Source organism: Hydractinia symbiolongicarpus, chromosome 2 (genome assembly GCF_029227915.1).
Source record: "Hydractinia symbiolongicarpus strain clone_291-10 chromosome 2, HSymV2.1, whole genome shotgun sequence".
Taxonomy (NCBI): domain Eukaryota; kingdom Metazoa; phylum Cnidaria; class Hydrozoa; order Anthoathecata; family Hydractiniidae; genus Hydractinia; species Hydractinia symbiolongicarpus.
In genome coordinates, this window is record NC_079876.1 from 25501374 (window position 1) to 25527548 (window position 26175).

The 26175-nt window shown below is 32.1% G+C and overlaps 1 protein-coding gene across 3 annotated transcripts in view; it reads left to right on the forward strand.

The window, feature by feature from the left end:
- The window catches only part of LOC130630345 (ubiquitin carboxyl-terminal hydrolase 24-like), a 32268-nt gene extending 6755 nt beyond the window's left edge, over positions 1–25513 (forward strand). For 2 of the 3 annotated variants that reach the window (XM_057443812.1, XM_057443813.1), the window contains exons 8-41: positions 661–906; positions 1008–1289; positions 1722–1833; positions 2268–2485; positions 2868–3028; positions 3787–4063; positions 4690–4818; positions 5761–5973; positions 6080–6205; positions 6567–6757; positions 6987–7383; positions 7784–7975; positions 8333–8473; positions 9370–9999; positions 10259–10378; positions 10809–11375; positions 11837–12045; positions 12389–12519; positions 13008–13158; positions 15720–15873; positions 16285–16377; positions 17108–17229; positions 18233–18346; positions 18424–18520; positions 19370–19489; positions 19865–19951; positions 20685–20796; positions 20959–21080; positions 21481–21594; positions 21886–21951; positions 22162–22243; positions 22403–22557; positions 23241–23324; positions 24313–25513. In XM_057443812.1, the coding sequence (XP_057299795.1) occupies positions 661–906; positions 1008–1289; positions 1722–1833; positions 2268–2485; positions 2868–3028; positions 3787–4063; positions 4690–4818; positions 5761–5973; positions 6080–6205; positions 6567–6757; positions 6987–7383; positions 7784–7975; positions 8333–8473; positions 9370–9999; positions 10259–10378; positions 10809–11375; positions 11837–12045; positions 12389–12519; positions 13008–13158; positions 15720–15873; positions 16285–16377; positions 17108–17229; positions 18233–18346; positions 18424–18520; positions 19370–19489; positions 19865–19951; positions 20685–20796; positions 20959–21080; positions 21481–21594; positions 21886–21951; positions 22162–22243; positions 22403–22557; positions 23241–23324; positions 24313–24465 (6168 nt within the window). In that variant the 3' untranslated portion in view covers positions 24466–25513. The remainder of the gene's footprint in view (positions 1–660; positions 907–1007; positions 1290–1721; positions 1834–2267; positions 2486–2867; positions 3029–3786; positions 4064–4689; positions 4819–5760; positions 5974–6079; positions 6206–6566; positions 6758–6986; positions 7384–7783; positions 7976–8332; positions 8474–9369; positions 10000–10258; positions 10379–10808; positions 11376–11836; positions 12046–12388; positions 12520–13007; positions 13159–15719; positions 15874–16284; positions 16378–17107; positions 17230–18232; positions 18347–18423; positions 18521–19369; positions 19490–19864; positions 19952–20684; positions 20797–20958; positions 21081–21480; positions 21595–21885; positions 21952–22161; positions 22244–22402; positions 22558–23240; positions 23325–24312) is intronic. The other variant, XM_057443814.1, reaches the window with a different exon arrangement.
- The last annotated feature ends 662 nt before the right edge of the window (positions 25514–26175 follow it).

Below are 26175 nucleotides of genomic sequence, written 5' to 3' on the forward strand. Positions count from 1 at the left end.
TTCTAAAAAAAGCCTTTGTCCATTTGGATGAAAAATGTTTGTGTTTATTTGTCTTTGTGTGGATCTTCTAAATGAGAAAGTTTGAAGAAAAGTGCATTTTTGGAAAGGACAAAAAATTAAAACAAAACTTTGACAATAAAGTTTGAAGAAATGTGCATTTTTAAAAAGGAAAAAAAAGTCAAAACAAAACATTGACCAGATCGCATATAGTTTAATTATGGATTTAATGAAACTACTGATAATCTTTGCTAAAAATTTAGTTCGTCAAATTTAATTTCACCATAGTAAGAGGCAAGTTCCTCCTTTCCATTTACTTTTCTGGTTGTGCATGGTGATGAAAATTACAATGTCAATTAAATGCAGACACCAATAGGCCAGTAGCAGAAATCGTCAGAAAAAATAAATCCGCAGAAAACTTTTATATTGTAATGAGAAGTAAAAAAAATCTTGTTTGTAAATTATATTGCAAAGTCCTCCATCAATTTTACATCCCCTGATTATTATTCCAAATTTTCAGTCACCCTCCTCCGCCCCCAGTAAGGCCACATTTAGAATCATCCAACTCTATGTTAACACAATTCGCAAAAGTCACTACCAGACACATGTCCCCTCGAGATAGATTTCTCTAATGTTTAATTATGTATTTTTACTTAATTTTAGCTACTCGACATGTTATGGGATGTTTGCCATACGGAATCGCTCCCCCTTTACTTGCTAAATCAAGCCGTCCAATCCCATCTTGACATTCTTACAGAATCTTCAATGATTCGTTCAAGTGTTAAACATGATTATGTTGTGAAGTGTGTTCAAGATATCAAACAAAATGTGTTTGTGGTTCCAGCTATCAGACACATGCTAAACAACTTGCAGTCTTTTAGTAAACAACCATTTGGGAAAAGTTCAAGGGTAGGATGTTTTTTATTGTAAGTGCAAATCTGCACTTATATATAAATTAGCATATAAATTAGCGTATTTCTATGTAAAAATGAACATATGTTTTTCTGCAGACGGGCATACAAGACTTGCAAAATCAGCATGGACTGCTAAAGCTTCTCTGTCATAGTTTAACTGTCTCTCACAAATCAGTAACAGCTAGCATTCCACCTGGCACTCTTTCTGGTGAAACAATTGTAAAGAATATGTACACCTATGCTGAAACAGTCATTACACACTTAAAGCTTGTTGAATTTCTGCTCCAAGAAGGTGGACTGTATTTAGGATGGACTCGCTGTAAAGAAATTTGGGATTGTTTGATGTTGGATGCACAAAATTGTGATGGTGATTACGAGGTACAAAACAATAAAATATTATAAATAATATATAATAAAATATGATAATGATATCTTATCTATATGTCTATATATCTTATCTATATATGATATCTTATATATCTAATTTTTAACACTTTAGCGCAGAATGAATGAGATATCCAAAAGAGTACTGGGCTCATAAGCATTCTCTTCATCCTCTGAACTTTGAATTAGAAATATTGAATTAGGATAAACAAAATGCCACAATTGAATTTTTGCGTATATGTTTTTAACTTAAATACAGGTGTACCATTTTTATTGTAAACCGCCATATGTGTGTCATTATCTTGTAATTGTTACCCTGCAATATCTGTCACTAAGGAATTGTTCTTTATAAGACAAAATTTCTAGCATTTTCTCCTTAACCTTCACCAAAATGGATGCATTCGTAAAAACTTTATAACCGTCTAGACTTGTCTTGAATGGTTTGTTAACTGCATAAACGATCTTCAAGCAGAGACTCAAAAGGAACTTTTTGTATCTAAAATTCTAAAAACTGATGTGAGCAAGATGAAGGAGATAGGTAAATCTTATGTTATGTTTTGTATCTTTGTGTTGTCATTTACTTTTCTAATTCAGTGCATTTACTGTTTATGGGTGTAATAATGGATGCATACATTTTTGTAACAACAGTGAACCGTTATTATGCCAGTGTGGAAATCTGGGTATTAGTTGAAGAAAAACACAAATACACATAAAAAGTTCACTTTGTACTTGCATGTCATATTTTGGAAATATTATTTTATTTAAAGGTTAAATTGAAACACTCGGGGATGCCTAATGTAATTTTTCTGCATGTTATGTTTTATTAGAAAATATTGAACAACTTCTGTCAAAACATGTTACAATATTTCTTTTCTGACAGGGAATTTATCGAAGCAGAACTTACCATTATCATGTAATTATCCTAAGTACTATTGCTGTCAAATTAGTTTTGAAGGTTTATTTTCTTTACAGGGTTTAAGTGTTTCAAGTCGTACTTTGAGTCAGTCAACATATGTGAACACAAAATCCGACGAAGTGGACCAACTACTATTATTGAGAAACAAGATTTGACAGGAATCTCTTACTTGTGGCAGTTGATCCTTGATACTCCGTATATAAACATTGCTGAAGATGCCACAAAATATTTGATCAATATTTCATATTCTTTTCTATCCAGCAAAGTAAAAAAGGTTAGTGTGATGAGTTTTTTTATTTATTTTTCATGTCCAACATTGTTTTTACCTTGCTGGTGCCTTATATCGCTTGTCTGTCTTTGGTGAATTACGCTTTTGTAGTTCGTCTTTAAACAGTGTTGCACAAACAGTAATGATTGTCATAGAAATGTGTATTTTAAACTTTCGTGTTACGACTTTACTAAAATAAAAAAGGATAATAGTGATAATCATTGTAATCACAAGACACTGAACTTAAACAAACATTTTTAGCAGCCTTAATATTATTAACATTTTAAAGCGTTAATAACCCTAAGGATGGACTTATTATATCCAAATATTCATTGAGTAAACTATGAAAAAGAAATTAGTTTTTCTTGTGGATTCTATTCTTTTGTAGACAGAATATGCCTCTATCCACAAAAGGTTTATAGCCGAATGCTACAAAAGGTTAGATGGACTATTGAGTCAAGTAAAAGAGATCAATGAAAGTGGAAGTAAAGGAGGAAGAAGTTCAAAAACATTCAAGAAGCCTCTCCCAGTGAAGGGTTCTACGGATAGGTATGTCAGAATATAATTACACGGTAAACCTTTCCAGATGTGTGGTCCATGGGGTGGTTTGTAAATTATGTTTTTGTAACCAACCCATGATACGAGGGGTTGATGGTGTTTTTCAATGCAAAATGTCTGTAAATAATGAAAGCTATTGTCTAATAACATATAGTGTTTTATTTCATTCACTTACTTCGAGCCTTTTTGTACTTTAAACTGCTTATAAATACCATTTTAAGAAATCAAGTTTTGACAAAATTTCTTTTATGAAAATATGAAGCAAAACAGGTTTATAATGATACGGATGAGATCTTGGATGCTATCTTTTATGAATTAGATAAAAGAAGGAGAAACTGGTATTGTTTCTGATTAGGAATATGAAAGTGATGGTCAACAATTAATTTCTGGGCCTGAGATAGTGCAACCTGTACCGCAATAACTTTCTTATCAATAACAACAAAATCCTATAAACGCCAACTGTTTCTCCAATTTTTGATAATCCTAAATCAGATGATAAACTTATGATTCTTTTGCCAAAGTTTTTTTATAAGTGTTTGGCTGTTTATATACTTACTAAGTTTGATTTCTTTCTACCTGCTGAATATCTTACCCTTTTTTGGATTTTGCACAAGCAGTCTGCAGTCCGCAGTCAAGATTTTGAGTTGATTTTTTGTTTTATATCTAATTTATCTAGTTCATCCAAAAATTCTAATATCCAGCTAGTTTGTTGTTTCTGTTGTATTTCATTACTTTTATATGTATTTTAGATCTGAAATAGTTGTATCCATTGAGAGACTTTTGCATATATGTTATTCGTACATTCTCGTTGTCGAAGAGTCCTATGCAAAGCATCGTTCGTTTCCACCACATGGTACTTGTTTTCATGGTGTACCAATCCATATACATGTTACTTTAGAATCAAATAAATCAGAGTTTGACCTAAAAAGTCATAGTAATGAAAGTTTGCTTGAGGTTCGACAACAAATTGCTGCAAAAATCAACACCCAATCGACTCATGTTCAAATTTACAAAAGCGATAAATTAGTAAGTAACTTGTATTCTTAAAGAAATTTGAATTCCTCTCCCCCCTTGTGAAAAAGATTTTGACAAGCTTCTCTCTTACTTTGGGTACTTGGAATAAAGCTGTGCATGTATACATGTATTAGGTGTACGTGTATTATCATATTAACAGTCTTGCTCAAGAAAAAGCTTCTCATTTCTCTGCAAAGAAGGAGGAAGAGTGAGTTTTTTAGTTCTAAATAAAAGAATCTTTTGCCCTTTTAAGATGGTACTTCAAAATAGCAGTGAATACTTATACTGCAGTTATTATTTTTTTTCTTTTGTAAGCTCAGACTGCACTTTTAAATTCAGGCTTTATATTTCACAGTACAACATACATTTATAATAAAAGTATAACAGTAATTTTTTATAACAGTAATTAGTTATTCTGTTTTCAAGTTAAGTTTGTTCTTGTGTTGGTAGTTTTATTGAAATCGGCATTATTTTAACTATTGTTAGCTGTACTTAAAAAAGGGCTAGGCAAAAAGATGAAAAATTTATGTTACATGCTAACTTGAATATCATATCACAGACGTAAAGTTGATTTGTTATATTTTATTTCTACAGGATGATAAATTTGAATCTTAATCTTTATTTTTATTTCCTTACAGCTAACTCCATCTAAAAATCACAAATTACTCTCACAACTCGACTTTGAAGAAAAGCAGTCTTTGAATGTCAAAATCACTGGCACGTCAAATGGAGCAACTGTCAGTGATGCAACTACCAATGATGATGAAGTAATTGTTTTATGTTACTCTCCTTATGTTGCACTCCTCCTGTGTGCTATTTTCAACATAACCAAAATAAAATAAAATAAATAAATTAATAATAAAGATTTTAAGGTAAATGTATCTATATGAAATTAAAGAGATTCCAGTGGAAAACGACATCGAACTGATAAAGCTTTTCTGGAATTTTCTAAATTTGTTTTATAAGTCTTCAGAAATTTTATATTATATTAGTTCTCAAAATATTTCTAATTACCGGTTTTAAAATTTGTTTATGCTGCATAATTATGATGTCAAGTGTGTAGCAAAATGCATTTCTCCTTTGTCTGCTGCATAATTTGTCGTGTGTAGCACAATGTATTTAAATTTGTATTGTGTAAGGTGTCCACTCAAAATGAAGAGTGTCAGAAAACAGACATTGATATCAGCAATTTCTTCACATGCTAGAAATTTTAGATTTAAGTGGCTGGCAAATAGTATTTTCGTTTTTTAAAATATTGGCAACGATTGAGTTTCAGTTAAACCTTAATTGTTGCGGACAACCCATAACTTGGGATCTGTACATCTGTTTACAATCAAATTTTGTCAGCTTATCAATAAAATTTGGCATAATTTTCATGATATTAATCAATCCGCTTCTTCAATATCTAATTGAAATAGCTAAGTTAGAATGTGTACCCCTTCACTGCTACAAGATTAGGGATGGCCAAAAATTATCCAAATTTGCTAAACGTTAAACATGACATTATAACTTATGCAGCATTGACACGTTATTACTTTGTATACTTGTATATACATTATTTTTCACCTCAATATCCCTGTAAAAGAGATATATTTCCTTTAATAATATTCATAGCAAATTAAGCTGCTTATATTTTTTCCTAAATGTCATTTTTAATTTTTTTTTATATTAAACTAATGATTATTAAAACATATTTCTTTGCCTTTTAGTTGCATTCTCCAGTACATAAACCTTCCACCATGTTGGAGCGTGAAAAAGTTTTACCTAGTTTCATAATGGCGGTTGATTATAAAATATTTGACAAACTTTATCAATTAGCTGAGATGGAAGATGCGCGTATAACCTCAGCTCTTCAGAACTTATTTCTTCAATTACCCACGGACAGTGAAATATTGGAAGCTATTGAAATATTTAGTTTTCAGGTGAGCAATATATAGTTTTTGTTGTTATGTGCAAAAGATTTATATCTGTTTATAATTCTGGCCATGCGGACACCGTTTTCTTTTTTGTTATTTTCTTTGTTTTTAGAATCCATTATCATGTTCTCCAGGAACTCGTGCTGGATACACAACCTCGTCATCCTCAGTTCTTGAAAACTATTTTAAATGTTCAGCTCCCAAAATGTCAACATTTCGTGTTTTATATAACCTTCAGGTATGATAAAAAGTAGTTTTGGTTGTGTGTTTTTGTCATAATAAATTGAAACTTATTGTTAGTCTTTGGAAAATTCCATGAGGGATTGGTTGTCAGACTTATGTATTTCCTGAATCACTATTTGATACATCCTTGTCTACCTATTACCATAAAGCAATAAAAGTAATTTACTGGAGGTTTTTACTGTGATTATAGGTAAGATTATAATGCAGTTTTTAAAAAGTACCCGAAGGATCACAGAAATATAAGCTACCATTTTTAACAGACAGTCAAAATACGCCTTGTTATATTATATCTTCACGAAATAATAATAGAAGATTGTGAAGGACTTATGTTGAAACAAACATGCCTTTCATTTCAGGTATTAAGCAGCAAGTTAATGCCTGTCATTGGAGGCGATACAGCTGCCATTACACATTCATTTCGTGAGAATTGGTTAAATGCAGGAGGATTAAGTCTCATTATGAATATTCTTTTACCCGACACTTTGCCAAGTAATGCAGATTATGAACTTCGACAGTCTTGTTATTATATTATATTGCAATTGGCAAGGTTCGGTTATATTTCAGCTAATTAATGTATTGTTAATGTTATTGTTCTTCACATAGTTTTACAAAGAGTTTTAAAAAGGGCTGCTTAGTTAGCTTATCCATCTAGAAATTCAAACTAAGAATTTAAACTTCTTAAATGTGGTGCTGTAGTTGCCTTTTACGATGGTAGTTTGTGAATGCTAACCCAGATTGTGTGTTAAATTGACAGCCATAATTTTGTATTTCTTCAGATTTCTTTTATGTGGAGAGGATCATGAATCAAATGCAGCCTATATGGTTCCAGTCATCCGTACATATGGACAGTGTACTGCAGCTGAGAATGTTGTATCTGCTAATAGTTCATATAGCATAAATTCTCAAGCAGAATGTCCATCAGCAGATATTTCAATGACTACAAGTACACCAATTAAATTTCAGGGAAGTCCAAAAAATGTGCAACAAACTGTTGCCTCATCCTGGCCAGGTGCGAAGGGTGGCCAAAATGGATCACCCGTTTCCAACAGTCAGCTGTCTTCATCACCAGGCAGTGCTGCATCCTTTACTCCTGAGAATGGTTCAATGAGAAAACGTCTACGTTCTGCTAGTGTATTAGATTCTGTATCGCCTACAGTAAAAATGGTTATTGAGGTGATTTTCTAATTTTTGTCTTTTTTATTTGAACTTGCAGTTACTACCATCTATTAGCATTATGGCAGTAGTTTGTTTTTTCTAGTATTTCTTGTCATAAGTAATTGTAGTTCTCTTAGAAGGGAACATTTAAATTTATTTGACGTCAAACATATGCATGTCTTGGTATCCCAATTCATTGTTCAGTTTTCTAACGTAACTAAAAATTTTTTTTTGAACAGTCAAGGTGTTGTTAGGTGGTAATAGATTTCTTCCAATGATTGCAAAACGATAGAGGTGAAAAAAACTTTATTCTCTTGAAGTGAACACAAAGATATAGGAAACCTTGATTTTAATAAACACAACTTCTTTCATGAAAAATTTTAGTCTGTAAATTCATTTAATATTTTCTGTCTCTTAGAATTTAAACGAAGAAGAATTTACTGAAACAATCTCCAGCTTAGTCCAGGTTGCATGGGCTGCTTCTGCTGGTCAATTGCAACTTAATGCTCGTCATAATGATGATCCAACTTCACAGAATAACATTCAAGAAAGTTCAGGTGATGAGTTAAAGGCTGGTTTATGTTTGCAGCAAGAGAACGTATCAAACATGGTAAGTCCTTTTAAATATATTTGTTGGTTATAATAAGTAGTATTTGAATCGTTGAATTTATGTAGTTTTAAGTCACAATTTTTTAACTATTTTAAATTGCCAAAGAAAACTTAATCTAACTTTCTAGTAAAAATGGTTTTAGCTTTTCCTTCCCTAGAGAAAATGCTTTTTATTCCTATTTCCTCGATTTGTACTAATACAAAAGTAATAATTTTAATTATGACAAAATAGAATAAATTTTATCATGTTTTTTTGCTTTTGTGGCTAGCTTCTAGCTTATGAAACAAATTTTTCGTTTTCGTTTGTAATAATAACAGAATTAAAATTGTTATTTTCAAAATCATAAATTATTTTTAGGATTCTGTTCTTGCTCACAACAGTTTGGAACTTCTTGTAATGTGCTTACAGCTTCGCCCAAGGCTTGTGACTGTGTTTTATAAATTACCAAATGTAACTGAATTTATTATCGACATCTTAACTGGATCTCCAAGTGAAGAGGTAATGATTTTCTTCCATTATCTTATGGCTATTTCCAATACATTAATGTCAATCTTAATAAGAGTTTGTGCAACTTAAAAATAATATCATAGTGCGCCTTTATAAGATATTATTAGAAATTTATAAGATAATGTTTGGCAAACCATTTATCGTTTCAAACTTTTAACATCTGACATTTTTTACTCAGAGTATCTGTTTAATGTTGATTGTATAAGTAAAATTATTATGTAGTAAAAGTTTAAGCTTAAATCAGAAAAATCTTGCATTGGTTCTTTTCCCCTTTTTTTGATTTTGCTTTTTTGGCTCTTTTTAATTTTGATTTTTACTCAGAAACCAGAAGCCTCTGACTTCATTTTGGCTTTAACCCACTGTAAAACTCATGTCTGCCACAGCTACTGCTTCTAGCTTGTTTCCTTTGCTGATGGTGTCGACCATGTTTTAGGACACTATAGTTCATTTCTAGAAAAAAGCAGCCACTCTTCTCGTGGGTGGCCACTGTAGTGTAGCATTTCAGTGCAGTTGTTATGGTCTTAAAGGGGAGTTGGTTGGATATTTTTTTTATGGTATGATTAGCCTTTTAAGAATAAACAGAAACAACATGCTGTCATTTACTTCAAAAAAAACCCTACTAAATCTAAAAAGCCTCCATAAAAGCTTTGTATGGCTATTAATTTCTTTGAAATATTCTTCGCATTTTTTATTAGCACTTTTTCTATAAAATAGTTCTTGCATTCCCTTACCGAGGAAAATTTAATTTTTATTTAGATCAAAAATTGTTTGCATTGCTGTGTTTTGTAGTTGTCATCATGAAGAATTTGCTTGTTTTATTTACAATTTTTTTTTGTCATTTCCTACACCTGTCACATTCTAATGAACATGTATTATTTACTTGTTAGGTTCGGAACTCTGCATCTTTGCACTTTTCCATGCTGGCAAATGCTCCTGCACTTGATTCCGCAGCTGAACACCCAAAAGCCTTTCTCTTAAATATTCTCATGAAAGCACCCTTACCGTTTTGGACAATCACAGGAACAATTCGTGGCATTACTTTTAAACTTCTTCGACAATGCTCGCAATATTTTGACTTAATGTGTAATTTGGTTTATCTTCTGTCAAGTTCGCAACAATTAGATTATGGTATCAATGCTTCCAAACTTCTAGAAGACGAGCTGATAATTTTAACAAATTCAGATAATATCAATGTTGAATTATTGTTAAGTCATTTAAAGTTAACAAATGTACTATTTACATGTGAAAATGTTGATAAACGTTTATTGGGGCAAAGTTTTATACAGTTTTTATTCGACGAATTTTTATTTCCTGCATCGAAATTATTAAATTTAAATATGTCATTAACAAACTTTAATATGATGGATATAAACGTTAACTCGTATGATCTGAATTGCCGCATGGAGGCTTTAAATCTCCTATTAACACTGTCTGATAGATGTCCTGTCAACCTGTGTGAAATATCAAACCAACTAGTAGTGCGAAACCATAGTGAAGTTACTGCAAAAGCTTGGGACGTAAGTAATTTTTAATAAGGTTTTTTACCTTGCATTGAGGGTGAGAACTGTCGGTTATTTAAAAACAATGAAAACAGTCTTTTTAAGAAGGTTGAGCATATACAATCTCTTTACATGCCCCCTGTAATTGTTAAAATTATTATTTCGGTTATGTTTGAAATTTTTTAGAATGCTCTCAAAAACACAATGTCTTTTCTAAAAGCTATTTTTTTAGTGATTTTCTGTAAAGGACCTCACTTTACTATGCATGTGTCTTTAGTTTCAACCTCCAGTATCCTCTCGTCCAATGAATGGATTTGTTGGTTTAAAGAATGCTGGTGCAACATGCTACATGAACAGTATCTTGCAGCAGCTGTACATGCAACCTGGATTAAGAGAAGTATTACACCTTCCTTTTATTAGAGCTGCACAAAATTTAAATGGTATATTTTAATTAACAACTTGTGGTTAATAAATAATAATGTGAAATAGCCTTCACCCCTTTCTTTTTTATGGGAGGATATAGGAAATTACTATTTTTAGGAGAAGTGGTCTTATTTTCAAGAATGCTTTGTTCATTTACTAATTTTTTCCATTTACTGTTAAAAAATTTAACAGGTTTTGGTGTGTCAAAGTAAATGCCATTCACTTGTTATGGCTGAACACAAAAGATTTAAAAATGTAAAATTATGGCAAGCTTGCTTTTTAGAAATATATTTTTTATATTGACACCTAAATCATTAATTAACCATCACCATTCACATTTCAGATTTTGCTACTTGAAAGAGAATTGTATGGATAACATTTTTTGTGTTTTCTTTTTCTCATAGTCATTGTTAAAGATTGATGATGTCAAATGTCCAAAAACAGACAACGTTTTTTATCAACTCCAAACAATCTTTGGACATCTCTTAGAGAGTCAGACACAATACTATACTCCTGACATGTTTTGGAAATCGTTTAAACTTTGGGGCGAGCCTGTGAACGTGCGAGAGCAACAAGACGCTTTTGAATTTTTCATCAACATTACAGATCAAATTGACGAAAATTTAAAAGGTTTGAAAAAAGATGAAATGTTTAAGAAGACGTTCAGTGGAACATTTGTAGATCAAAAAATTTGTCAGGAATGTTCCCATTGCTTTGAAAGAGATGAACCATTCTTCTCGTTACCTGTTACAGTCAAGTGCGGAAACCTTGAAACCTCGTTGGAGCAGTTTGTACATAATGAAATTATGGAAGGCGAGAATGCGTATTATTGTGAAAAGTGTTGTGAAAGACGCACAACGGTGAAACGGACCTGTATTAAGACAGTTCCTCCTGTGCTTGTGATACAGCTGAAGAGGTTTTGGTATGACTGGGAAAGAAATAGAGCAATAAAATTTGATGATTTCTTTAGTGTAAGTAGAACCATTCCATCTTTATAATAAGAGCCATATTTTGTATGTTCAAAATATCTAGCCAAATCGCTACTTCGTGATAAGGATACACTAAGACCGATTCCCGCATATCTACGATGAACTAACCAGTGGGTTTTCCAAAGGCCAAAGACTAGTTATAATTAAAATTTGTGTAATTTTTTTTTAAACTGGTAGACTTCACTACAGGCATTTTGAATCAACCCTAATCTCACTCTTATTGCATGCTTCTAATAAAAAAATCCTGCATACTAAATATAGCAGTTCGTATTTAGGGGAAGACTTGAACTAATTTTATTTTTTTTAAAGGCAAAGTATGATATTATTATATATTATATTATTTACAGTGATGTCTCATAGCACACATTGAGTAATCGAGATTAAACTATTGCGATTCTTTAATTGAATTGAATTTTACAACATACCAAGATACTTTATTTTAGTTCCCATGGGTCCTGGATATAGAACCATACACACAGAAAGGAATTTCCAAAAGGGAGAATGAAAAGGACATAAAACCTGCGGAGAATAATACAAACAGACCTATGGACATAATCACAGACAATCAGCAATACTATGAATTAGTCGGTGTAGTTGTACACAGTGGCCAGGCTAGTGCTGGACATTACTATTCATTTATTAAGAATCGACAGTGAGTTTATTTCGGTTGAAATTAGTGGGTTTTTTTCAAAAACGCCTTTATTTTCTTTAAAATAACTTGACCCTTTTTATATTGGAAAGTCTTGTGTTTTTTTGAAAAAAGGTAATTTATTAGTTTTGCTGCTTTGCCTTGATCTGCACATTTGTAGAGCCGCCCCAAAACCACTTGATCTTGTGAGAGTAGTCCACCTTTTAAAAAACGGATCTAAAGAATCCAGAATTCACTACATTTTGAGATATAACCCACCCAGCGGGTGGCAGGTAATAAAAGGGGTGATTGATTCTAGAAAAGTTTGAACTACCAGGTATAATATTTGACATCTTTTAAACTTTAGAAATACTATTGGTGAATTTAATCAGTGGTATAAGTTCAACGACATGTCTGTTGAAAGATTTGATATGACCGATGAATCAATTGCTGTAGAATGTTTTGGTGGTGAATACAAAGTGAGCCAATCTGACTCAAGTAAGATATGTCTTCATAAGAAGCCTGACTTTGTCAATATACCCTCCAACACATTTGAAATGCCTATGGAAAGTTGAAACTTTTTGTAGAAGTTAAAGGTTTTTGATTGGTCTTGAATGTTTTATAGACGTTGAAATACATTTTGATTTAACACATTGGCTTCAACGTTTCTAGCTTTATTATATTGCAAACCCAAAACTCAAAACCGTCTTAACTCTATTCGTGCTGGGTGGTCGAATCAAACCCTATTCGTGCTGGGGGGTCGAATCCAACCCTATTCGTGCTGGGGGGTCGAATCCAACATATATATAATGTATCGAATACAATTGTAGAAATTACGCAGAGGGGGGGTCAAATCAGCCCTCCTCCCTCCTCCACAGCATTGAGAAGCCCCTGAAAGGCACAACAGGAATAGGGTTGAAACCATTTCAAGTTATATGTCTGTGGTATGATGCCCCCTGATTATTGCACTAATTTTGCAATTTTAGATAGTCAATATCCAGAAAGTCGCATTCGAAATTGGAATGGTTACATGTTGTTTTATGAAACAATGGATAAAAGCAAACTGCCACCCAGTTCTACATTGCCCCTGCAAGATCCTCGTGGACAAATCATTGGTGACGCTATGAGGTTAGAAAAGTAATGTTGTAAACATTTATACATTTATTCTAACTTTATCCATGCGAAAACAAAAAGTGTCCAATCAATCCTAGGACCCTTTCTGGCTAAAGTTGCGCAGAAATAAATTACTAGTTTAATTTTATTTGGTAAAATAGAAATTGTTCCTGTAGGATGGAAAAAAACAAAAATCTCTTTCTGTGATTTTCCCAGATGGATGTAAACAGCTAATGTGTAAAAAATTATTTTGAAAGGACATTCTTTTGTGCCATTTACAGAAAACGAAGCCAACAAAATATTAAAATGTTCTCTATGCAATGCCAAAACATTAGGGATGGTTATTCTTCAGCGATCAATATTCTCAGTTACTAAATTTGCCACCGCGATCTAAGCTAATAAAAAATGTGAATAGAAGTTATGTAAGGGTTGTTTATTCAACCCCCCTTAGTTGTTTAACATACAAATGTGCAGGGGTAGCATATTATTATAGCATATTATTATGTTAGACAACATGTGATCACCATGAGAAAATGGACGTATTAACGGAACGAGTACGTAAATAGCATTTAAATAGGGGCATTTAAAAAATAACACGAAATAACTTCTCACCACGTTTCACATAATTTGTTCGTATTTTTTTATGATAGCACAGTTTGTTGATAATTTCATTCGAAAGGCAATTACCAGACATAAAGGCAGGAGCCATAAAGTTTTATTTATGGAGACTGCGTTTATTTTATGGCATGGTTTGTTTCAGAAATATGTAAAGATAATAAAAAAAAACGAAAAAAAAAATTATTACTTAAAGGCCCTTTTGGACGCGTAAAGTTACTTAATATGGTAACAGATTTTACGTTTAAATACACTATTAAATTATTTCTCATCTATTGAGTTTGTTACGTCAAAGAATCCTTCATTCTCACTCATTCTATCCAAAAGTGAGACTTTGCAGCATCATAATAGTACATCATAGCATTATGTACTATCGGATGTCATATTCTTTCATCTTCACTTAACTATTGCTGAATAAAATCAAAACGATTTGATTTTATTCAGCACTGTCATTTTATTTCAAACTAAGCTATTTTTTGCTTCTGATAATAATTTTTTAATAATTTTTGGTACAATACACTATTAACTATTCTGTTAATTATTCTAATTTTAGTAAACTTGAAGCATAATATAATGAATAGTTCACCGTCAAAAAGGGCCTTAATGTAATACTTTATCAGTTAACTTTTAAGGTCAAATTAAAACACCAACTTTTCCTGTCACACACAGACAATTGGTACATTAGCACATCAGCTGAGTTGAAAATCAATACCACTTTTACAGGCGACTTAGTGACAATAAACATATGTGGCTTATCACATACACACGCAATTAGTGTATTTGTTTACAAGCTTATAGTAGTCTCGTGAAAATGTAAAAAGGTTTTTATGGTGTCTTAAATGAACTGTTTATATACTCAAAAAGTTTGTTAACTTGTTGCCTTAAAATATTTATAAATTTGTATGTTTTTAACGAATGTTTAAAGGGGCTACGAAACGATTCAATAAGCTCAATCCCCGCAATCTCCGAAGAATGGCGTGTAATAAACGGACCACTTAAAAGGTCGGGGTGCAAGAAATTATACACACTTTCATGAATAATTAATTTTTTATGATGACTTTGCTACTTTTTTACTTTTATTTTTTAAAAAAAAAATAAAAAAGTTCCTTTAGTATTCTTTTTGGCGGTAGAATAAGCTACTGTCTGCAAAATATATTAAATATCAGTAAATCAAAAGTTTGTTTTGTCGAGTGAACAGAGACAACACGAGAAGCAGTATTTGTTAAAAAATGCTATGTTATTAACTTTAAGAAGGTAATTAATACCTCTAAAAAGATTTTACACTGATTGCTGTTGTTTAGATTGGCTTTGACAATAAACGTATGTTTCTATGCAAAATTCTGAAAGATTAGTTAGCTAGCTACTTCAAAAGGTTTAAAGTTTATTTGATTCCAAAGTTTGAGTTAAAAGCAAGGTACTTATATCGAATAAATCATGGATATCCAAATATATCGAAAACTTTTTTGTCATTTTCAGTTATATTTAAATGCCCAATATGATATTTAAGACGATATAAATTGTTGTTCTTGTTCTCAGTGATCATAAACTTTTCCACTGCCATTAATTTAATTTTCGTGTAAGTCACTAAAGTCATAAACCAACAGCTGTTTCGTAGCCCCTTTAAGGGGTCATTAATTTTTTTGATGAAATCGTGAACATGTCCATCCTGAGGTGAAATGGTCTACCCAATATTAAAGAATTGAAGCAATTTTTATCCCCAGTTACCACACTGGAGATGACTTCAGATATTTACATCCTTTTTAAGTCATTTCACCTGAAGATAATGAATTCAATGCAATGGCTTTACTAATTTTATTTGCTGAATTGGTGTCATCTTTTTAGCATAGCATCCGAATATTAACAATATAGACATTTTTTAGCTACTTAAAAAAATGGTCATATCCACTTTTCCTGTCACACACCATTATGTCGTGATGTTATATTTTATTTTTTAATTGTTTTTCACCTAGATCTTATCCCTCGTCGCCAGCCTCATCAACTAGTTCAAACCCTCCATCTCCAGGTTCAAAAGACAGTTGTCTTGTTCAATTGTCAGCATTAATACGTAAAGGTGAAAGAAAAGGCTTGTTTAACGATCTCATGCCAGCAAGTATAAAACGTTTGGTAGGATGTTTTGTTTTGTTTTTTTGTTGTCTAATTATGAAATTCAAGTTTTGAATGATTTTGAGCATTAAACAAAGACGTTTTCCAAATTAATCAAAAATTTCAATTTTGTCACCCACCATTTTAAAAATAGTTCTTTATTGGTGTGAGATGTTAAAAAAAGATTTTTAAAATATTTGCTTAGAAAGATATTAGGTACTAGTGTCTATAGCAAGTCATTAGAACGTAAAAGTTGGTATAGTTAATTTTTGAAAGATTTCAACATTGCACCCCAAAAATTATAGTGGGTGTGTTTCAATGCGTCCATTTTGTGGACTTACAAAAATTCTAAGTTAAAACCAGCTCAAAATTTTCCTACTCTTACTTGGTATTTTCAGTACGTTTTTTTTTACACATAATTTTTTGTTTTAGGTTAATGAGGAAAACGTTGCTTTTCTAAGAAACCGAGATGTTTATAATGAAGATTATTTCAAATTTATTCGTCAGTTGTGTTCATCTAATGTTGTAAGTAACTTAAATTAAATTTGTGTCATAAACGCATTATATTAGGACTGTACCTTCCTTCCTATGCACGGATGCTCGAGTACTTAAAATTTCGGAATATGCTGTATTACCACCAAAACATGTGCTTGAATATAGCCTAAAAATAGTAAAGTGTATGGTACGATTAATTTCAAGTTCTGGTATAACTACGCATAAAAATGAAAGTATAAAAATTTTCAACAAGGAAAGCTGCAATAAGTACTTCATGCTTTTTGTAAACTTGTCATCTTTTCAAAGCGTTGTTTCCATTTGACTGCATTTTCCGCTTTGGCTTGGTTTCCAATAACGTCTATAATTGCCTACAATATTAGCAGTGCAACATTTCTTGTTCATCTTTTGTTGCACAACACGTGATTCCAATACAGTTGTTACCTTGACTGTTGTGCAACCGTTGTGCAACAAAATATAGGTTATTGGAAACCAAGCTTATAGCACAAAAAGCTCACGTGGTTTTTTGTTAGCACATGCGCACTTGGACAAAATCTTTCTTTCCGTGAAATGCAAAGAAGCCTTAATACTAGTGACTACTTGCTTTTGAAGGAAAATTTTAATTTTCTTTGCATTTCAATACTTTACTAGACTATTAAGTAACTCTTTATTGCTTAGGCTGGTTAAGACAATTGCAGGATATTTGCAAGGTTGTTTATTTTTCTAAAGCGTTTCTCTGTTAAAAGTTGTTTTTTTTTACTAGTCTGGTAATTATTTGTCTTTGGAAGAGCCTGCTAAAGATAACGATGAAGCTTCATTATGTCTGATGAAATTGGCTGTTTATTTTCTCTTCAACACGTATTTGAAAACATCAAAGTCGTTCAGGTAGGCCCGTTGTTGATGACTGCCATATTTTTGTAGTGCTTCAGTATATGTCCCTAAATTTAGCTTATGTCTTCCACTGCACCATTTTTTTATTATTTTTTTTGATATTTTTGCATTATCAATTATGGCTAAAGAAAGTTAGTTTCTTTAAATATTTGTTCTTTTGCAGTGATACTAAAAACTATTCTTAAACAAATTAAACCCGCCTTTCCGGCAAGACGTTCTGCGGCCAATTTTTAAGGATAACTAATCATTTTCTCACTTTTGCATCTGCGAAAATTAGAAACAAAGTTACTGCAAACTTTTTATTTTTTAAAAAAAGCAGAATTCATGCTTCGCTATATGTTTACATATTGTTTCTTTTCCTTTGTCCTTTTGTTTTAAATTTCTTTTGCTTAGAAATTGCACAGAACAAACTGTTATTTTTGCTTAAATGCAGCGTGTGCAAAATATTCACATTATGAATAATTAAATATTTTAACTGGGGCAAAAGTAATTTTATGAACACGAGTGAAGTCTGTAAACAATGCCTGGTCACAAAGTCTACACAGGGTAAAATATGTTCATATATATTAAATAATGGATTTTAGCTAACTGGGTTTCCTAATCAATAGAACAAAAAACTATGTAAGGTCTCTTTAAAAAGCTTTAGATCACTTCACGAAACTTATGTATTGGTAACATCACTAGTTGCTTTTGGCGAAACAAACCAGACTTAATAAATGAAAATATAACTAAATAATATATTTGTTAAAAATAATTGTTTTTTTAACATTTCACAACTGAAAATCTCTCAGCTACGGCTACACTAGGCTGGTACCGCTCCATAGCCTCGCTAGTTTCATATAAAAAAACGGCGACACGAGCCCATTCTAATGTCCTCCCGGTTACAGCTGCCGAACAATAATACACAGTGGAGTAGAAACAAAATTCATCGTTCCATAATGTCTGTAAGAAATCGGGTAGAGGAGCGAAGATAAAAGAATAAATACTCTCTGTTTAGATCGGATATGGATAGCTGGTGTACTGCTATTGAAACGCTTATGTGTTCAAGTACTACCGTGTGCACATGGTTCCTCACTTTCTTCGGAACTGAACAAGGAAAAAATTACATCTTGTAAGATATTGTACAACTCAGTATTGCATTGATTCATGCTGAAAGAAATTGATATAACCAGTGATATCGTTTTTCAGGCCATACTTGGTGGAGTGTCCCGATAAAAGCAATCGAGAGTTTTTTTTGAATTTGTTATTTTTGGCATGTCATCATCACTTTAAACATGGCACCAAAGTAAGTATATTTTGTTTAAAATTGAAATTGATTTTTTTATTCATTTTAGAATAATCAATTTATCTGTTATTTCAAATTTTCATTACCATAAGGTGACATCATTTTATCAGCGAGCATTACCGCTTTTTTAATGAAGGTTTAAAGCATTTTTTCTGCTTATATAGTAAGGGCAGTCTGAAAACTTTTTTTTTCGCCGGAATGCCGTAAAATTATAAAAAATGCTTTGAATCATCCTGGAAGTTAATTAAATTATGTTTATTTTCAGTGACTTAGCCCGAGTGGGATTTTTTTGTGTATTCATTCTAGGATTTAACGGAAACCCTTTAGAATATATTTTGCTGTATCTACAACTGGAATTCGTATTCCTCCTTTTACCTACATTTTGTATTTTGATTATGAAAGCTCTGTCTGTCCGTATCATATGCCTGAAGGTGGTGTGTTTTAAATCGTTGATTAGGTTGGAGCGCAAATGATTTGCACAGAATTAAGTTAATATTAAAGCAATATTTTTTTTATTAATTCTGTTGCATTGCATCAAAAGAGAGTAAAGATAAACTCTACTTGCATTTTTAATACAACAAAATTGTGCTGCACACTTGCAAAATTGCACTATGGCTCCTCTTGTCCATGGGGGAGACTTTTCAAAAACAATGGTAAAAAGGATTTGATTCTTATGTCAGTGAAAAACTGTTCACAAATCTAAGAAAACGCCCCATTGTAAGCTAAGTGTAATTTGCCTACATAGAACTTTTTGTTTGAAAGTATACAAAATTTAACTTACGCGAGTCTACCCCAACTGGATTCGTTTTGCTATTTAGGCTTGTCATACATTGTTCCAATAATTTTTAGGATATCAGTGTAATTGACAATATGGTTACCCACATGCTTCAATTGCTGGATCGAGAATTGGTACAAAATATTAAACAATCCGCTCAGTGTTTTGAGTTCTTTTACAAATATGCATGTACGGTAAGCTGAAATTTGTTGAATTGTATGTTTTTAATCATTATTCACCGTCGTATGGATTGGCCATTTACTTTTTTTGGAAGAGATTGCCAAACGAGCACAAAAAGGATGAGAATTATTACTGCATAGATACAAAATGCTTACAATAATATTTCTTAATTAACGTCGCATTTTTCCGGCATGAGTGTTGCTTGATATCGCATGCCCAATCATGAATTAAATGGACCATGCTGCAAATTTAACATATTGTTTTTTTTTGCATGGTTTATGCAACACGTTTTATTTTGTATGGAGATTTATCTACACCAACACCAACGCTCATACTGTAAATAATCTTGTAGTAAGTTTCTTACCAATATTTTTTTTTATTTTTGTTAGTGTGACGCCGCTCTTCTACATCTGTCTGAAAAGAATTGTTTTCGCAGATTTCATAATTTCTTGCTTGGACCAGCACAACCTGCAAATGTAAGTATTTGTTGACTTATTCCGTTGCTTCGTCATTTACAGATGTCATGAATTGATAAGTTTTACAGAAAGCAATAATAATTAAATTTATTTGCCTATAGAATATAAAAACTACAAATATGAGGTATTGAATCCTTGCGTTTTCATTGTCAATATCAGCAGAAAAAATTGTTTGAGTAACCAAAAATGCTAAAAATTGGGTTTTTGTGGCTGGCTATGATTTTTGTATTAAATGCCATGTAAACATATAAAATACATTCTTTACTAGCAACAAATCGAAAGATTTTTCGAAGAAAACGGAAAACTTTTCAGTGATAAATTAGTTTTTGCCGTGTTGCTTTGCTTATTTGAATTTGCTGGATTATTCATGTGTGAAAGGCATGGATCAAATAATTATAGCATAGGCTAAAATGAAAGAAATGCAACGTTTGTAGTCGAGCTAACAACAAAACATGTTGGTTACTTAGTGGTTGGACAATTGTATCGTTTATTTATGTTGTGACATTCTACGGTGTCTGTTTGCTGTGGTCATTGAATTGTTCTAAAAATATGAGTTTTTATTGGAACTTGTTTACTTGCCTAATCCGAACTTTTGTGTGTATTTCTCTCTTTTCAAGGTAAGCAATGCTAAAAATTTGAAACGAAATGAATTTCATCAAAACGAACAAAACTACTGTCCTATGAAGTAAAATATATAGCATTGCTGATTTTTCCTTTCTTGTTACTTTATTAGAGTGGGAGAACAGTTCGTCGTTGGACAACTTTGCAAACGCAAGAATTAATCTCCCTTCATAACTTACTTGCTTTGTTGATTGTTAACACTGATGTAAAACCTCTTCAAACAGGTTGGTCCATTGTTTTACCATTATAATAACGTATCGCTATTGCAAGTCAAGATGAAATGTAGAACTCCTTACAAAACATTCAGTTAAACATTTAAATTTATTCGAGTAATTTGTTGAGCAGACACAAGGCGATAGATTTGGACCATGGTTGATTTTTTTTAGGTGCTACAGAGAATACACTTCCACCACTGCGAAATCTATTTCGCTATCCAGATAATATTCAGCTTTCTTCTGACATGTGTGAATGCCTACATGAGACAGAAGGTGATCGATTCTTGCATGAAGTAAGCTTGATTTTTTTGTATGTTTTGTTATGTGTAAGCAAGCTTAAAATTTTACAACGATTGGAAGTTATGTTGCAAATATTTTTTTCTAATAAATTATATTCAACCAGTGACAATCAATGTAATCAACGAAGAATTTCCCAGGACATATTATAAATAAAACTTATCTCTCCATTTTAATGAATCGTGAAGAATGGCTTTGAGTGCAGGAATATTTTTTTAAATATATTTATATATTTATTTTATCTTGTTCTCCTGCTCTGTTTTCTCTATAAGCATTCTGGTTTTTGGTTTTTGTAATTCGTATAGATTGCCGTCTTATTTTATGCTCTTCGAGTGGCAACTTGCAACATTTGCCCTCCATAATTCCTTGATATCCCGTAAACATTAATCTTTTTAGTGGTTGTATGCATCCATTGAACTCAGTCAATTAAATGAAACATTATCTGATGCCATGATGTATTTATGTTGGTCCAACATGAAGTTTTCCATTCAATTTATCCGACAATTACTAGTGAGTTGATTATTTTATTTGTTAATGTTTATTTACCTTTTACCTTTACTTTTTTGTCTATTTTTTGGATGTATGGGAATGATGTTTCAGTCACTTGTTATATTTTTTTTAATACAAAAGAAAAAAAATAGTTCTAAATAATTGTTTTTAGTAATACTAGCCTTAATCAATGAAAGAATCTAGAAGTACGTTCTTAATTTTGTGACAAATCTTAGTCTTAACGTTCTTAAAAACCAAGTGGCTATCATATAAACGTGTGCTTTTACTCTACACTTATTTTCAACGTTTTAGGAATTAATAACGAAAGTTCAAGTGAATGATATACAGCATTTATTTACCCATCTTACAGATATATGGGTAATTGACACTTTTTTGATAGTGATAGCCGTGGCAACCGTGGCACGGTCTTATCCGTCGTTACGTGTTACCCTACGGATTATTTCCTTTTAAACGTTCCCAAAATGATAAAAAAAGTATGTGATATTGAGAGTTGAAGTAATATATTGTTTATCTTATATCATTAATCAATTATCAACAACCACTCTTCATAAATATGCTTCTTTATAGAGCTTACAAGATGTGTACCAAGAAAAAAGGTTACAGTTTTGTATGGAAGGCTCTTCCGATAATAACATTAATGGTTTATTTAGTAAGTTTGTGTTGCAATTTCTGACTTGTTTGATAACGTATGCTCTAGATAACAGTTCCACTAATTCCATTCATCAGATGTCTTTGTTCATGTAACACTATGTGCCAATGGAACTAATATTTTTTTGTGAAATGGGATTTACAGGTACGTTCTATCTAGGTATCATACGCTCCTCACATACTGACGATGCGCGACGTGCGTACCAATGCATCAAATTTCTGGTGGGAACATCCAACAAATTGCCACTCGTTAAAGAGTACTTGATCACTCATTCACTGAAATGGCAATGGGCTGTTGATTGGTTAAAAAAGAAGGTAATTAATTGCACCAGTAATTTTTTCTCATTATACTTTATGTTGTGGTGGAGGAAAATTTTGGTGAATAATAACTTCTATTTTGTAATATTTTTTTTCTTTTACGTTACACCTTTTCAAATCGTTGTTTCCAATTTTACGATGATGTCGGATTTAATTTTGGCTCTCTCTACTCGCTATTATTTTTTATTGTAGTGTTTTCCTTCATGTTCTATGACGCTTTCACTTTAAAGTCGAGTCACTAAAACTGCTTGTCTAAATAGGACAAATACAAGGTTGCATTCTTTTCGAAACATCAAAAACGAACAAAAAGTGTGTTCAAAATAAGTAATAGGAGCAGTCTGGGATGTGTTAGTGGAACATAGAGCAGACTGTAGATCTGAAGCATTGTTTTAGTCATAGCGATAGGACCTTTGTGAATTGCGCGATTTCAAAGTAATCTTTTGTTATTGATTGTGCACTAACGACTTGAGTGTGCCAAAATTTATTGACATTTCTTCACGATGAAAGGATCTTGTGCAATCCCAGTATGCTTATTGCACATTACAACGCAGTATCAACTGGACTTTACCAACCAAAGCAGTTGAATGAAGTCAATGATATCTTAAGTCACGATATATGTATTGCATTGTCCTGTACAAATGAAATGAAGTCCATTATTGACGTGTTTTTTATTGTTTCAGATGAGTGAGTATTCTTACTGGCCTGCTCAAACTAGTATGACAAACGATAAGCATGCATCTTTTCAAAGAACATTCAGTGCTCAGGTAAGCTTTACCTATCAACAACCCAACCTACTTTTGCACTCTTGTTTTGGGGTTCTTCGCGCAAGCAAAGATTGCAAATTTATGGTAAAAAAATCGTAAATTGCGGAATTAAAGATCGCGAATCTGATATTGTGTCAAGAAATTTGACATTCCGAATTGAAGCAATGATCCATAAATTTTGTTTTCAGTACAGAGGCTTGTACTGAAAATATCATTGTATTTTTTTAACAAACCATCTAATTCACGTCGGCAATTGCTGAGCGCCGACGTAAATTAGAATTACTGAATGTATACACACAGTCCATTCTGCCATAATGAATGTATTTGAACGAAGTGGAAGTCTTTAAATTCGTCTGTTGTATGCTTTATTGAATGAGCCAGTGTGGGGTTTCAATTTTTTAAAAGGTCATTTACATGGAGTTAATTGTTGCGAGCGAAACTACCTTAAGGGAAGAAATTATTGCGCCAGAAAAGATTGCGAATTTAACCAAAATTCGTAATCTTTTCTTCCGCAATTTTTAGCCGGGAGTAGCAATTTGCAATCTTTTCTTCCGCAATTCCTAGAAAAAAATATAAAATTCGCAATCTAATTTGTTTGTTTCCAAGAAAAAGAGTTATTTCTGTCGTTGTATTGCCTCAATTCGTAATTTCTAGACATAATATCAGATTCGCAAACTTTAACTCCACGCATGATTTCGCGCAAAATGAAATTTTAATTTCGCCCAAAATCATGTCAACACGTTTAAGGTCTAGCATTAGACCCGACACGAAACGCAATGTAAACAAGATCGATCGGCTTTTGTTTCTTGTCCGCTGGATCAGAACGAAAAATATATTCAGCAATCAGATCTCGGAATCGCAACTTTTGATCTGATACGCACTATTCTTGAGTGCAAATTTTAAAGTAATATAGTTTATTGAAATGTTAAAACACCAACGATTGTGTGTGTATTTCTCAAGTTGTCATTAGCTTGTTTGTTTTATGCAGAATACATTAGCTGAAGCGACAAAACTTCTCACGGAAATTGAAACCTCGAATGAAAAGAACAAAATGGACCAATCATCAGGTAGTAAATTAAACCAATCAATGAACAGTACTATAGACACGAGTAACGTTATAATAGAAGAGGAAGTCCCGTGATGAGAATTCCGATGCAAGATTGGATATTTTAAAGGAGAGATCCAATTCGTCTGAAAAGGGTATTAACATTGGTTACATTTTCATGTATCGTATGCGAAAGATTTAAAAGACGAGTGACAAAGCGAACCAGATAAGATTGTCGTTATTAAACAAAGTAGAAGAAAATGCAATTCAATTTTATTGCGGTATTTATTAGTCTATTACTCTTTGTTTTTGCTAAAATAGGATTTAGATTTGTTTTTTTAACATCATATAAAATCTTTTATTTTTGCTCAATTTCATGTCTTTCTGTACTCAAAAAAACGCACCTCCTTAAAAATTTTCACCTGTGGTATTGATAATCTAACAATGACTAGACTTAAGTATCAATTTTTTAAAACCTCGTATAAACTATTCATGATTATTGGTTAGTTTTTAAGGCAGGATTTAACTAGATTATGCTACCTTGTATGTTTTTTAACAACACTGAAATTTAGGAACGGTTGGGATGTTGATTTTAACATTTCCAATACCTAAAAAGCCTTGTAAAACCTTAGATGTTCTCAAATTTTTTTAACGTTTTATGTTCGTATAGGGTTGGGCCATGCCTGAAAATCAAATGTTTTATTACTCTCCGTTCTGAAATATTTTTTTTGAAATTAAGGAAAATAATGTTTTTGATACAAAAAGAAACAGATTGACGTATAATCCGGCAATATTGCATTTTTTTTCTTTCTTTCAACATAACCTAGAGGTATTTGTACGCAATAAAATGTTTTCGGAGTTAAGTCAGCACAAAAAGATATGTGCAAATGCAGAACTTGTCTTTGCGTTAAAAAATACAAAGTGAACTCAAATTTGCCTTATGAGAAAAATTGTTGCAACCTGTCCATTAGGATAGGTGCATGCCAGGTATTTTTTTCACTATGAAATCCTGCATTTGCAAGTTTGATTTTTCTGCACGTCTTTTTTTCCATAACTTTACTCACACACTAAATAATTTGTATTTATAAATTTGTACAGTTTCTGTGTCATTTATTTCTACAACTATTACGGAAAATACTATAAATTTTTCTTTATCTTTTCCCCTGTTTCTAGAAAGTATAGTTTCGTTTAGCGTGGGTGTCATTGGAGTCAATGTAAATAGGATAAAGGGTCTACGAAACGGCTGTTGGTTTTCGACTTAGTGAATTACACGAAAGTCGAGCTAATGGCAGTCAAAAAGTTATAATCACTAAATATCATATTGACTATGCAAATATAACTGAAAGTGACAGTAAAGCATATATTGGATATGCAAATATAACTGAAAGTGACAGTAAAGTTCCCTACATATATTGGATATCTATGATTTATTCGATAAAACCAGTTACTTTCTTTTAACTCAAGATTTCTAATGAAATGAACTTCAAACGTTTTAAACTAGCTAGCTAGATAGCTATATCCTTCGAAATTTTGCATAGTAACATATTATTGCACATAAAGCCAGTCAAAGCAACTGCAAAGATTTTAAAATATTTTTAGAGGTATTAATTGCCTTCTTAAATCTACTAACAGCATTTTTTGACAAATACAGTTCCTCTTGTTGTTTGTTTTCACGTTTATGTGGTTCTAACGTGATAATCTCATGCCCATTGACCTTTTAAGTGGTCCGTTTAAATTCAAAAGTGCTAGTGTTGAGCTTATTTAATCGTTGTAACAAAGACGTAGGAAAATCTTCCTCATTTTCAG